At 34.2% G+C, this 14,873-nt stretch overlaps 2 protein-coding genes and 1 non-coding gene across 3 annotated transcripts; all 3 read left to right on the plus strand.

The window, feature by feature from the left end:
• The first annotated feature begins 3,607 nt into the window (after positions 1-3,607).
• Positions 3,608-5,750, plus strand: LOC106300904 (peroxidase 12). Its single transcript, XM_013737166.1, has 3 exons — positions 3,608-3,915; positions 4,681-4,875; positions 5,013-5,750. Exons 1-3 carry the CDS (start codon positions 3,640-3,642, stop codon positions 5,628-5,630), a joined length of 1,089 nt encoding a protein of 362 aa, XP_013592620.1. The 5' UTR covers positions 3,608-3,639; the 3' UTR covers positions 5,631-5,750.
• Positions 5,751-12,129: 6,379 nt separating this feature from the next.
• On the plus strand, positions 12,130-14,214 carry LOC106296480 (probable choline kinase 1). Its single transcript, XM_013732616.1, has 6 exons — positions 12,130-12,724; positions 12,870-13,187; positions 13,255-13,372; positions 13,466-13,513; positions 13,612-13,712; positions 13,800-14,214. Exons 1-6 carry the CDS (start codon positions 12,362-12,364, stop codon positions 13,890-13,892), a joined length of 1,041 nt encoding a protein of 346 aa, XP_013588070.1. The 5' UTR covers positions 12,130-12,361; the 3' UTR covers positions 13,893-14,214.
• TRNAG-GCC lies at positions 14,121-14,191 on the plus strand. Its single transcript has one exon. It is a non-coding gene; the product is annotated as a tRNA-Gly (tRNA).
• Positions 14,215-14,873: the final 659 nt, after the last annotated feature.

Genomic DNA, 14,873 nt, shown 5'->3' on the forward strand with positions numbered 1-14,873 from the left:
AATAAGCTTCAAATTGAACATTGAAAAAGATAGAGAGATTTTTTTTAATATTTTACCGACACAGAACTTAAACAAAACGAAGAGTTAAAAGTAATTTTTTTTGTTACACTTCCCGGAAAAAAACGGTTACAACATGGGCTTTCATAATATGGCCTTTTAATATATTAATGTTATGGACATTTAATAATTATCTTGACGAAAAACAAAGACTATAAATAATTTATTATTAACAAAATTATGAAATTATTTACAATTTGATGACTAATTCATCACCCTTTTTTATATGTTAAATTTTTCATAGAAGTTTAAAAATCATTTTATTTTCTTTAAACATGTATAACTAATTTATAATCTTTTATGCCATGCTAAGTCATGATATAATATTTTTTTCATATTTTACATTAATAACCATTGTTTTTATATATCGTCTACAATTCTCTAATTACGTCTATTTGTTCAATTTTGTATATGATATCGAATATTCATCATAAATAGATGTTTTAAGATGCAAAAAAAAAAATCATTTACTTGGTGAATATAACATACATCAAATATTACAAATACATCATTTAGTTAAATAAATAACCAAAAACCAAAAATTCATATCCGCGCTGGCGCGCGGATCAGGGTCTAGTTATATTTTTAAAATAAAAAGGTAAAAAAAGTAATAAATAAACAAGTAATAATTACAAAATAAATATTTTTAACATTGTTAGGAAAAAACTAAACCCTAAACCCTAAATCCTAAAACCTAAACCCTTGGGTAAACTCTAAACCCTTGAATAAATCTTAAACTCTAATTCGAAAACACTAAAAACTAATACACTCAAGGGTTTAGGATTTATGATTTAGGATTTAGGGTTTAGTGTTTAGTGTTTTTGATTTAGAGTTTATGATTTATCCAAGGGTTTAGGGTTTACTCAAGGGTTTAGGGTTTCAGATTTAAGGTTTAGGGATTAGGATTTAGGGTTTAGTTTTTTCTTGACGACGCTAAAAATATTTTTTTAATATTATTTTTTCTGTAACTATTATTTTTTTTACATTTTTATTTTAAAAACATAATATAACTTGACAATATTTTGTTTCTTTTTTTAAAAGATATTGAATTTAAAATAATGAAATCCTATTGATGTGTGAACCCTAGAGGGTGGTGAACCCAAGAATAACTCCTTTTAAAATGAGATAATAGAAAAATGACTATCTTCGTTTTTTTTTAATGCTGGATAATTATGCTATTACAACTATGAGAAGTATTACAGACGATTCTACAGCCTACAATTCTACCTGCCGTATGAGGATTCACGTCTAGCTGCATCACCTGGGCCGCCCTTATCGGATCTACGCTTAAAGATATTCCTTGCGCCATGTTGTAGATCTCTTGTAAGTTTTTTTCCTTTAATTCGTATAATTCAGCCTTTTCCGGAAATTAAAACTCAGATCTCCTGGTGTAAAAGCATTAATGAACCTTTGGTCAAACCATTAGACCAAGTAGCTTTCACAACTATCTTCGTTTTAACGATTTTAATTAATAAATTTCAAACAATTCCTCTTTAGAAAAATAATGGATGTTCAAATCCAACTTCTCCCTCTGTTGTCCTTAACACAAATAAAGCAGCAAAGAGAGCGTAGCTTGGACCCCTAGAAAAATATATTGTACTTTTAGTAGTGATTGTAATCATATCTATTCTTGTTGATATGATTTTCTTATATAGATTATAATCTGCTTACTACAGAAAAGAGAATACAAACTTATTTTGATAATTTATTCAACAATTAAACACATTTATGGAGACGAACTTGCTTTTTCAATTATATGCAAAAAAACATGTCAAATTCTGGGTGTAACGTATATCGAATAATAGGAAAGAGAGAGCAGAGAGGAACGTGGCGAACACAACTAAAAGGAGTCCTCAAATACATACAGATGTCAGGTCCTGTGGAACATACTTGTTTGGTGTACAATCATATGTGCTCACTTTGCATTAGGATGTTCAAACGTCAATGTCTTTCATCCTTTTTGGTTCTCAAATTGTCCACCACCTCTGCAAAGTCGCATACTCACCATCTTTTTTTTTTGAAAAAGAAAAGGGTTAAACCCAAACCTACTAAAGACACAGACCTAATCCTTGGATGGGAGGTGCAGTCCACGACAAGCCTTCTCTCGGGTTTCATACGGACGTATCCGCAGCCGTGGTGAGCAGAAAAATGTGATTTAGTTTCTGCAGTAAAAGGATCGAACCCGAAATATGTTTGCATCTAAGACTCGTCCAGTACCACTGGACCACAATGCCCGCTGATACTCACAATCTTCGACTCTTCGTAAACCATTTACGATCATCAAGTGCCTTAACGAATATGCCAAAACAAAGACATTATTCCACTGTCACGAGCTTTCTTTCTTTCTAAAGTGGATCAAATATGTGTTGGCCTTTCATACCGACAAAATCATATTTTTAAGTGAACACATTATGATTGGTTAAAATTTATACTGGTTTCGTACGTAATATGTATTTTGAACTTGTAATATATAAGCTAGTTAAACAAATTAACTTACCTGTAAAGCCAAAAAATGTTAACTAAAAAGTAAATAGTAATATTATTACGTAACATTTTAGTTTAATATATTGCGTTTACCACGCATTAACAAAATAAGTTATGTGATACACTTGTTGGTGATAGTATTTGTTGCCTTTGGATTCTATATAAGACTTTCGTTGCGCCGCGGTATTATTTTCCGTGGTCCCGTTCATAACAATCCAAATTGCATGCCACTAACTCGTATACTTTGACACTATACGCACACCTTAATTTTCAAATTAATGTACCACTATATATGTGTACCCACATAGGTAGATAATTTGAATCTTACACTAATCTTTTATGTTTATAAGTACTGTTCATTTTTGTACTTGTGAAATGATCTGAATGATGAAATTATTTCTCTAAAACATAGCACATGGGTTTTAAATTGAGGTTCAATAGCGCTGGGCAAGACCCTTTAAACGGTTAGGTTGCAGACCAATTATTATTTATAACATTAAAAACAAAAAATTCACGTGACTATAAGTAGTAAAATTAAATAATTTTTTTTTCTAAAACTAAACAGTTATGTATGTCCATTATGGACAAGGGTTTGACATTCATTCAAAAAAAATTGACAAGCGTTTTTTTCTTTGTGTTAATTAGTAATTACATTGCCAATAGTTACTAGAAAACTTCTCATAGGTGAACCAACTCAACAAAGTCACGAAATTGACGCTCGGGAAGAGAAAATAAACACGGTTTTGCACATATTTTATCTGCTTTAATCTTGATCTGAAAAATGTAAGATGTATACTTTTTTGTTATATGAAAAGAATGCTTGTTAACCAGTTGATACGTTAATTATACGAAGAACGAGATCCCGTTCCTACGTACCAAACGCAAACTTTTCAACTTAGAGATTCCTTTTAAATAAAAAGCTTTAACTTTTAAAAATATTATCTAAAGACTTTCCTTTGAACAAACAAAAAAAAGCAAATAAATCATTCCAATTTTTCTAATTAAATAGATATTTAAAATACAACACAAGGACCACATTTGGCTATAAAACGAAGTCCTCTTGTTTCCGAAGAACACCATTAGGCAGAGAAGAGAAAAATGGGTAAGGATTTATCCAAACGTGTCCTCACTTTTCTGATATTGATCTCGTTACTGGCGGTGGCAATGAACCTTCTGTCCACGGTAGAGGCACAGAACAAGAAGAAGCCGAGGAGAGATGTTCCTCTAGTGAAAGGTCTCTCATGGAGCTTTTACCAGAAAGCATGTCCAAAAGTGGAAAGCATCATCAGGAAAGAGCTCAAGAAAGTCTTCAAGAGAGACATTGGTTTAGCCGCAGCCATCCTTCGAATACATTTCCATGACTGCTTCGTTCAGGTCTCTATCTTTTTCTTTCTTTTCTCCCTTTTGTGTTGGTCTATTAAGAAACATGAATTTGATGCTCGCTAAGCCTTAATCTAAACGGTCTTACGCAAGTGATTTAACTTACTTTTTCTTTGATTAAAAGACTTGGTTTTTGTTTTTTAAGATAAGAAACCATATCCACTTATACCCACATAAAAAATGAAATTTGTAAAATCAAGGAACATGTTTAACTGTTATACTTATGTTATCACGTGCTAGACTAAATCCGACCAAAACTAGCTCAAGAGAAAAACATAAAGTCGCCTCGAAATCTAAAGAACAAGAAGTAAGGATTGTCCGTTCTTTATGTTTTTTTTTCTTGTAAAGAACAGTTTCATACTAATGTGCAAGTCTAAACACTATAGTAATTTGTTTCTGACACTACATGCATTGGGATATAGACTTGAATATAGCAGGACGTGTGGCATTAATACTATACACCCGCTTTTCGTGGGTTAGATGAGTCGCTTTTAATGAGAGAAAAGTAAATACCCAACCAATGGTACAAATAATAGAATGCGATTGATATATATTCAGTTCATTGTGTAACAAAAAAACAGTATTCGATTTTCCTCAACACAAATACTAATCATATTTTTATAGCGTTAATTGCAACACCTTGTATTGAGATGTGTGGCGTACTTTGATCAGACATATAATAGCATAGGAAAATCTTGAATAATGTTTTTTTGTTCATTTACTGCTTTCACCATTGAGATTTAATATAAATTGAAACAGGGATGTGAAGCATCAGTGCTGCTAGATGGATCAGCGAGTGGACCAGGAGAGCAATCATCGATCCCGAATCTGACACTCCGTCAAGCCGCCTTTGTCGTCATCAATAACCTTCGTGCACTCGTCCACAAGCAGTGTGGTCAAGTCGTCTCTTGCTCCGACATCCTCGCTCTCGCCGCCCGTGACTCCGTCGTCCTTGTAACCAAACTCTCCCTCTCTCTTCAATCAAATCTCTTTGTCTATTTATATCTTTATTATACTATATTTCAACCACACGTGACATACCAATACTATATATTATAATTGCTAATTACTTTTTTGTCCAATTAATATAGTCAGGAGGGCCAGACTATGCTGTACCACTTGGCCGACGCGACGCACTAGCGTTCGCGAGCCAGAACACAACGTTAAACAACTTGCCGCCACCATTCGCCAACGCGAGCCAACTCATCGCCGACTTCGCCAATAGAAACCTCAACATCACCGACTTAGTTGCACTCTCCGGTGGTCACACCATCGGAATCGCGCATTGTCCGTCCTTCACAGACCGGCTCTACCCGAACCAAGACCCAACAATGAACAAGTCCTTCGCGAACAACCTCAAACGCACTTGCCCCACCGCTAACTCGAGCAACACGCAAGTGAATGACATAAGGAGCCCTGACGTGTTCGACAATAAGTACTACGTTGATCTCATGAACCGACAAGGGCTGTTCACATCAGACCAGGACCTGTTCACGGACAAGAGGACACGTGGTATCGTGGAGAGCTTTGCGATCGACCAGAAGCTATTTTTTGATCATTTTGTGGTGGGGATGATCAAGATGGGTCAGATGAGTGTCTTGACGGGGTCACAAGGAGAGATTCGTGCAAACTGTTCCGCCAGAAACACTGAAAGTTTCATGTCTGTTTTGGAAGAAGGCATACTCGAGGAGGCTCTTTCCATGATCTAGATGAAACCATATAAAATATCGCCTCTTATTTTCCTTTGACTTTGTTTTTTTAGTTGACGCACTTGTGGTTTGTGGAATGCTTTAAGACTATCTGATAAATAAGAGTGTTGTTTTATCTTAGCTTTGATTATAAGTTCATGCACGTATGCTTAAATCTGTGGAACGTTCGAGATTGATTATCTGATTAATAAAGAGAGTTATCATATATCATAATTGGTAACAATCTTGAGTGAGAAAGACATTGCAGAAAGAAAATGATGCATGCAAATCCAACACGCTTGTATTTGAGTATTTCCAAGAAGTCAACTAAAAAAAGCCTTAAATTTAAACGGGCTATAAGAGTTGAATTAAATAGGGCCCATTAAATATGGTAGCCCATTTCAAGCCGAGTTTGTTGTACCGTAAATTGTAGTGGCAGCTAGCTAATAGAGTTCGTATCTCTTGTTCAGCTCAGGCCCAGCCTTAGCTTTAACAGAGGTTTTAGGCGCCAACGTTTATAAAAATTTTAGGGGCATCATTCTCAGGAGCATTCCTTTAGATCATCTCCGAAAGCCCCTTAAAACTTCAATTATAAGGTTTTGTGCATTTCAAAAGTAACCTCAAAACCTTAAATTTTAAGGTTTTGTACAGTGAAACCTCAAATATAAGGTTTCACTGTACAAAACTTTATATTTAAGGTTCCTTACTTTTTCGGTTTTTGTATTTGTGTACTTTTTAAATAAAGATAATAACTTTTTTGTCTGATCAGTTTAGTCCTTTTTAATATCAAAATATTTAATTAATACTAATAAATATTATACAAAGATAATATTAGAGCAAACAAATACAAAATACAAGAAACTGAAAATATAATATTACACAAAATAAAATATTTCACAAAATAAAATACTACATAAATTAAAATATTACATAAGTAAACATCACAACAACATTAATATTCAGGTAAATTTGATCATGGACCTCCAATATCACCAAAATATTTTCCATAAATCTCGGGTGCAACTGAAGGTTGTTGTTGCTCTTGAGTTCTTTTCTTGATGATTCTTTCTTATTCAGATCGAATGAACTCACGAGTAGTAGAATTAGGAATAGAATCTAGATTTGTTAACAATATCTTATTTTCTTCTTGCATTTCTTTAAGTGTAATTTTTTGCTTGGTTTTGCACACGTAATTGAGCCATTTCAAAACCTTTATCCCTACTTGATGTACTTTTTTTAAGAAATCAAGTAGTTTTTCATTTGATGAAACCAAATTGTCAACGGATGAATTATTACCTTCAGCAAGCTTCCTCTTGAGTTTTGCTTTTTTTGATCCAATCGGACGTTGTGATGAATTCGATCCTCCATCATCACTACTTAAATTGATTGAAAATGAAGACACTCCTGGAGATTGTGATGTAGGAGAGCCGCTGATATTGATCTCAGTATTAGGAGTGTCTTGAATACCAATATTGACATTATCGGTAAATTTTGGAATATCTTTCATCAAAAGCCAAACATGATCAAGCTTGAAACCTTTTTTAGTTTTGGATCTTGCACCAACAATTTTTTAGCTTTTTCCATCTGCATGAAATATGAAATCTTAAAAAATACATATACAAAATCATATATGTATAATAGAAAATAAATATACTTACAATGTCAAATTCAGATGCCCCACTTGGATGCAAATTCTATACTTGGATAATGCAGCTCTTCAAATTTCGAACAGCATAAAGAATGGTAGTCATCCTACCTTGTAAAGATCTGGTGCTTCTAATTTCCCAACACTCATCTTTTTTTTCATTGTAACTATTTTCTATTTTTTCCCATAATTTTCCTAGAGATTGGTTATTGCTGCCAATAGGATTTTGGGATATTTCTAGATAGACACGACATAACAACTCATCTTTATGTTGGTTGAATGATGAGCCTCTACTTCTTTCCATATTTTTATGAAAGGTTATTGGATGTGATTTTTCATTGTGTAGAACCTATTATTTATACAAGAAAATGGATGAGTAAAATTCAAATGAATGGACATGCTTGAATTTTATAGATTTCCTTATCTACATGTGAATGATGGATAGGATAAGATTTTGATCCAAAGGTTGGTGAGCTATAAAATATTGAATGGTGTAGATTGAAATTTTAAGATTTTCTTATCTTCTCTTTACTAATATATTGGATAAGTCTGACATCTTGAATATAATTTTAAATAGTAAAGGTTCTTATCTTGTTACGTTGGATAAGTGAAATAGGCATATAGAATCCAATGAATGGTGTAGCTTAAATATTTAAGATTTTCTTATCTTTTAGAATAGTAAAATTTATACCTATAAAAATACACATATACATGTTAGACAAACATCAAAACACTAACACTTAAAAATGAATTTCAATATTGGGGGTTCATCTTCTTTTATAATTTCATCTTCTTCCTCTTCTTCAGACTCATCTGAGTTGGATGAGTGGTTAGAAGATCAAAATGTAGCAATAGAAAGAGAGCAACAAATTGCAGTCAATTTTTTTGTGAACAAAAATCGTGTTATTCACCAAGTCACTCAAGAAAACGATCATGTCAGTCACCGGGGCTCTATTTATGGTCATGCCGTCATACACTGTGATAGAGAAAATGCTCACCGTAATATGTTCAATGATTACTTTTCGGAGAATCCTTTATATGGCGAGAGAGATTTCAACCGTTGGTTTCGAATGTCAAAAAGGATGTTTCTTCACATTGTTGAGGCCGTTAAACAACATGACAACTACTTCACTCAGCGATGCATTGCATCTGGTAGAATGGGTTTATCAACCTTGCAAAAAGTCACAGCCGCTTTTTGGATTTTGGCGTATGGTATGCCTGCTGATGCGACAGATGAGTACATCAAAATAGGAGAGTCTATAGCAATTGAATGCATGAAGAGATTTTGTCGCGCAATTATAGAAGTATTTTCGGAGCGGTATCTCTGATCACCAACACCAGAAGATGTTTCCAGGCTTCTCAACATCGGCCAACAACGTGGATTTCCCGGAATGCTAGGAAGTCTAGATTGTATGCATTGGAAGTGGCAAAATTGCCCAACCGCATGGGCTGGACAATTTGCTGGTCATAGCGGATCACCCACGATCATTCTTGAAGTTGTCGCTGATTATGATTTGTGGATATGGCATGCCTACTTTGTTTTGCCGGGTAGCAACAACGACATTAACGTCTTGAAGTCATCTAATTTGTTTTCAAAGCTTGCTCAAGGTACCGCTCTTCCAGCTAATTATATTATTCAAGGAAGAGAGTATAATATGGGTTACTATTTAGCTATGGAATTTATCCAAAGTGGTCAACTATTGTTCAAACCATTAGTGATCCCCAAGGTCTAAAGAAATAATTGTTTGCAGCAAGACAAGAAGCATACCGAAAAGATGTTGAACGTGCATTTGGAGTTCTACAATCTAAGTTTGCTATCATAAAAGGGTCGTGCCGTTACTGGAAAAAAGGTATTGCATGATATAATGACAGCATGCATTATCATGCATAACATGATTATTGAAGATGAACGTGATATTAATGCACCAATTAGAGATGCAAGATCGGCGCCAGTGGCACAAGTTGAAATGGCAATAAACGAGAATGCTCGTTTTCAAAACTTTTTAGCTCGTAATCTTCAAATAAAAAATAAAGAGACTTATTTATCACTTCGAAATGCTTTAATTGATCATATATGGGATCATTATGGAGGTAATTATAATGAATAAATATGTAATTTATTTATTTGTATGCAATGTTTAATTATAATATAATATTTTTAAACTAATTTGTTTTTACAATAATTTTGTTGGATATTTTATAGCTACCATAAAAGATGTATGCTTTTAGTTAAGTTTTGTTAAACATAAAGACTATTATGTAAAATAGAAAAGTTTTAAAGGTTATTATAAAGTTTTGCTTTTGAAGAGAAACATCTTCCAACCTTATTTTTAAGGTTTTCCCAAACCTTAAAATAAGAGGGCTTTTGGAGACGCTATTGGTGCCATGGCTTGAAGGTTTCAAATATTACGGGTGATGGGTTCAACACTCATAAGGGGCAGTAATTTTTATATACGCTTCAGGCGTGAAATGATATTGGGCCGGCAGCTTCCCACGATTTGGGAGTACAATAACTTAGTGAAGGTGCCACCGTTTTAATCTTTGTTTAAAGAACCAACACTTTGATCTTGTTGTATCGTTTGTTACAATAAGCCACTAGTGACTTCTCGCATTTTTTGTCAGGAGTTCAGGGGAGAATCTTTTCATCAGACCAGAGAAAACCACTCCCTGGGCTAGTTGTTTTTTTTTGCTAAACTCCCTGGGCTAGTTGTGGTCAAAGGAAAAAACTATAGGGTTTTCTGCAAAAAAACCTTGAATGTGGCTTTTTTTTTTGTAAACTAATCTGCGAACTCAAAAACCCACGGGTCAATCCTCCAAGTGCCAGTCAAACCGCAATATAACCCTCGGCCGTATATATGTGTATTTGACTGTGTATAATTTTAACATTTTTTCAATACTAGGTCGTTTTGGCGCTAATTTTTTAATGAAAAAAAATTGTTGAACTCGTGGTTTGAAACTTGAACCTTAAACACCATGTGCATGTTATATAACCATCTCGGCCAACAAATATATTTGTTTACTTAACAAACGCAATTATATAGATTTCTAAAAATTCATTCCGAAATGACCTTGTTTCTTCTCGGACATGGGAGCTTGCGTAAATGCACAATGAAGGTGGGGTTCAACAAATTTTTTTCATTAAAAATTTAGTGTCAAAACGACGTAGTATTGAAAAATGTTAAAATTATACACATTCAAATACACATATATACGGCCGAAGATTATATTGCCGTTTGACTGGCACTTGGAGGGTTGACCCGTGGGTTTTTGAGTTCGCGGATTAATTTGCAAAAAAAAAACACATTGAGGATTTTTTTGCAGAAAACCCAAAACTATACGGTATTTACACATTAACCTTCCCTTCTAAAATTTCTTAGTTTTCATCATAATTCGTATACTCTCCACGTTTAAAGCACATCATGCTTAGAACAACTCCAACAACAAGAAACCATATAAGTTCATAAGAGAAGAAAAAATTAGTACTATAGTTAGTCAATTCTATTTTTTTTTAATCAATAAAAATACTAACTTTCTTTTACACGATGACATATGTATCTTAGGGTTACTAATAGTTTCTAAAAATCTCTAAGTTTAGAACTTTTTGTCTTTTCTTTTTTAATTTTTTATTTTTTTTATATACTTAGAATCCCTTTTCGTGTCCATTGTTGGAGATGCTCTTACGCATGACCATCACCGCTTGCTTGCTCCTGTACATGAATATGAAAGTATAATGTTATTTCCATATATTCAGCATAATGAATACACGGGCCAAAGTATAGAATTAGTAAGCAATATTAATCTATGGAAGCAGTAAGCAAAGACAATCATCTAGAAGATCAATAACAGTATGACTATAGGTATAGTTTACACAACTCCTTACTCTAATAAGCAATACCAGGATTTGAACCACTTGAGCCCATTCCTCGTGTAGTTGTACTTAGGTGTGTTTGGTGCTCGATCGCATCTCATAGTAGCAATTATGAAGTCAAAGTGTGTTTGGTGTCATGTCCCTGTCTCGTTCATGCCGTGTAACTTAAATGTCTTATACTGATACGTCACTGGCCCAACATTGCGTCAATATTATTATTATTATTATTATTATTATTATTATTATGTCGGGGGGCATTTTTCAACTGTATACCGAAGAAAATTCAAGGTGGTTAAGTGGGTTCCTGATAAAGTGTTTGATTGTTTTTCTAACAAAAGATAAACAATACGTTCACATATGAAATGTCAAAGCCAAGCATGAATTTAAGTGATAACCTTTTGAAGCACAAATCCATACGTGTTGTTACACATAGCTTTCCCCTAGATTTTCTGAATACTTTTATGTACATGGATTCTCTCTTATCTTTTTGATAGCGTACTTTATTTAGAAAGTAGTATACTGTTTTTATTATTAAAAAGCTTTCCTTTTTAAGTTGAATCACCATATAAGTTTGATGGTACTTGTTAATATAGTTTGATTGTACACCGAATTATATAACACTATTCAATACTTTAGAAGCAAAAAAACAAATTTCTTTCAAACACAATTTTTTATCATAATTTCATATTTTAATTCTAATCAACATTAATTATTAAAAGATAATGAGTCACACATATCTTTGTTTTTTTCATACTTGATTTTGTACATCTCCAATAATTTCTGGATGAGTGAGAGATAACAGTTGACCTGTCACACAATCAAAGCTGTAGTATTATTATTTCCCCATTCGTTGACCTCGTCATAAGAGTAACCAACCGCCTCTTTACGCCGTTGAATTATCTTCCATAAATATCCACGTGGTTACTCCTTATTGGCTCCAACAAACCGTCGGTCACGAAAACCGTTTTAAAAACCCGAAAAAAAAACTTAATTCGTATCTCACACACACGGGATAAACAAGGAACGCCGAAATAACGCGTTCATCTGGGTTTTTTTAAAATATATTTTCAATTTTTCTCTATATAATTAAATCACCCAGAAACGTAGTTTCGTTTGTGTTTCAAACTTCAAATCCCCAGATTATTTCTTTCCATAAATAAAAGATTCTTGTTGATAATCTCCTTTCTCAGAAAGAATCTCATACCCTCCTTAACTTTTAATCTACGTTTCATTTCCACCATGGCGATCAAGAAGATGACTAGTTTGATTCCCAGCTGCTCGTCCCCTGAGGATCTAAAACGCGTTTTGCAGACGCTAGGCTCGACCTGGGGAGACGTGGTCGAAGATCTCGAGAGTCTCGAGGTTGTTCCGTTGAAAGGAGCCATGACCAACGAGGTTTACCAGATCAACTGGCCTACCTTAAACGGCCAAGACGCTCTCCACCGCAAAGTTCTTGTTCGGATCTACGGAGACGGCGTTGACCTTTTCTTCAACAGAGACGACGAGATCAAGACCTTCGAGTGTATGTCTCATCACGGTTATGGTCCAAAGCTTCTTGGCCGCTTCTCCGATGGTCGTCTCGAAGAGTTCATCCACGCAAGAGTACGTTTTCTTAATCACACACAAAAAAATTAGGTTTAGAAACAGAGTTTTAGGGTTTTATATATTGTTTGCGTTACAAGAAATCTATAGATAGGGAGATTTGTGTATATGTATGATGAATCTATTGGTTTGGTCCGTTCACCAGACTCTTTCTGCAGGTGATCTCCGTGTATCCGAAACATCTGATTTAATCGCGGCGAAGCTAAGAGAGTTTCACGAGCTTGATATGCCTGGTCCGAGGAACGTACTCCTCTGGGAAAGACTCAGGACTTGGCTTAAGGAAGCTAAGAAGCTGTGTTCACCGACAGAGATTGGTGAGTTTCGTTTGGAAGCTATGGGAGATGAAATCAACATGTTGGAGGAGAGGCTGACTCGGGACGATCAAGAGATTGGTTTCTGTCACAATGATCTTCAGTATGGTAACGTCATGATTGATGAGGAAACCAACGCTATTACCATCATAGTAAGCTTGTTTTTCTCATGAACATCAAGAAAGTGCTCTGTGTTAATCAGTTTTTTTTTTATTGTAGGACTATGAGTATTCGAGTTTCAACCCTATTGCTTATGACATTACGAACCACTTCTGCGAAATGGCTGCTAATTATCATTCAGACACTCCTCATGTTCTGGATTACACTCTATATCCAGGTCCTTATCCGTAATTTTAAACTTATACGTAGTACGTTGCTTATGTTACTCAAGAGTCTGATTGCGTGTGTGTGTGGAATGATGAACAAACAGGAGAAGAAGAACGGAGAAGGTTCATTAGCACATACCTTGGCTCTACAGGTTTTTTTCCATACCTTCTTGAATCATTGGCACACATCTAAAGAAAAAAAATTAATCTCTTAATCAAAAACATATCCCTTTTATTGTCTTAATCTCAGGTAATGCAACAAGCGAGGAAGAAGTGGAGAGACTAATGACTGATGTAGAGAGATACACTTTGGCAAATCATATCTTTTGGGGCTTATGGGGAATCATCTCGGTTAGTCTTTCTCTCTCTACTTTGAGATACTTTTAGCTATTATATGGAAACTTGGTAGTAATCTATTGTGGCGTTGTTGCAAAACAGGGGCATGTGAACAAGATTGAGTTTGATTACAAGGAATATGCAAGGCAGAGATTTGAACAGTACTGGCTTAGAAGACAATTGCTCCTAGATTGACCTTGAAGGATGAAGAAGATTCACATATTGAAGCAAACTTGAATTTCTAAAAGTTTCAACAATTAGATAAAAGTAAGGGAAAAGATTTAGGTGACTATTGTGCTGTTGTTACTTTCACCAATTTGTCTGTTTTCTTCCATTATATAGAGAGGTTTGTAAACTTTCAAAGCAATGGACATGGCTTATGTTACATAAACAATATGTATAGCAATTAATATGGACAAACAAGCACCAGTGGTCTAGTGGTGGAATAGTACCCTGCCACGGTACAGACCCGGGTTCGATTCCCGGCTGGTGCAAACTTTTTTGGCCCAGTTATTTTCGTTAACAGTGCAGTAGAAACAAAATGCAGTAGTTGTTGGCCGTCCTTGCTTAATCTTCCTCTTCTTAAATCATTTTTGAAAAATTTAATTGTTTATCTGAACTTTAGATTGCTATTTTGAAAATTTCAATTGTTTATCCAAAAAAAATTTTAAAAAAGATTGATTATGGATTTGATCAAACTGCATAAATTATGAGAGGTGGATTGGTAGGCCTGAAACTTTTATCCGAGATCCGGATTCGATCCGGATCCGGATCCGATTCGAAAATCCGGAGAAGCCGAATCCGGATCCGGATAGTAAAATGTTGGATCTGTCAAAGCCGAATCCAATCCGGATCCGGATATCTTGATTTTTAGTCCGGATATCCGGATCCGTAAATTTTATTAATAACTATTTCAAAAATAGTAATATTTATATATAAAAACTAATTTTATTTAATATATTTTCATTTTTATAATAGTATATATAAATTTTGTAATATTATACATAGAAATAATTAAAAACATTCTATATATTTTTATTTTTAAATTATTGTTAATATTTTATATATATATTAATATTATTTTTTATTTATTTTAAAGATCTAAATCCGGATTCGGATATCTGTCGGATATTATAATTTTTAGAAGGATATCCGACACCCGGATATCCACGAACC

Source organism: Brassica oleracea, chromosome C6 (genome assembly GCF_000695525.1).
Source record: "Brassica oleracea var. oleracea cultivar TO1000 chromosome C6, BOL, whole genome shotgun sequence".
NCBI lineage: Eukaryota > Viridiplantae > Streptophyta > Magnoliopsida > Brassicales > Brassicaceae > Brassica > Brassica oleracea.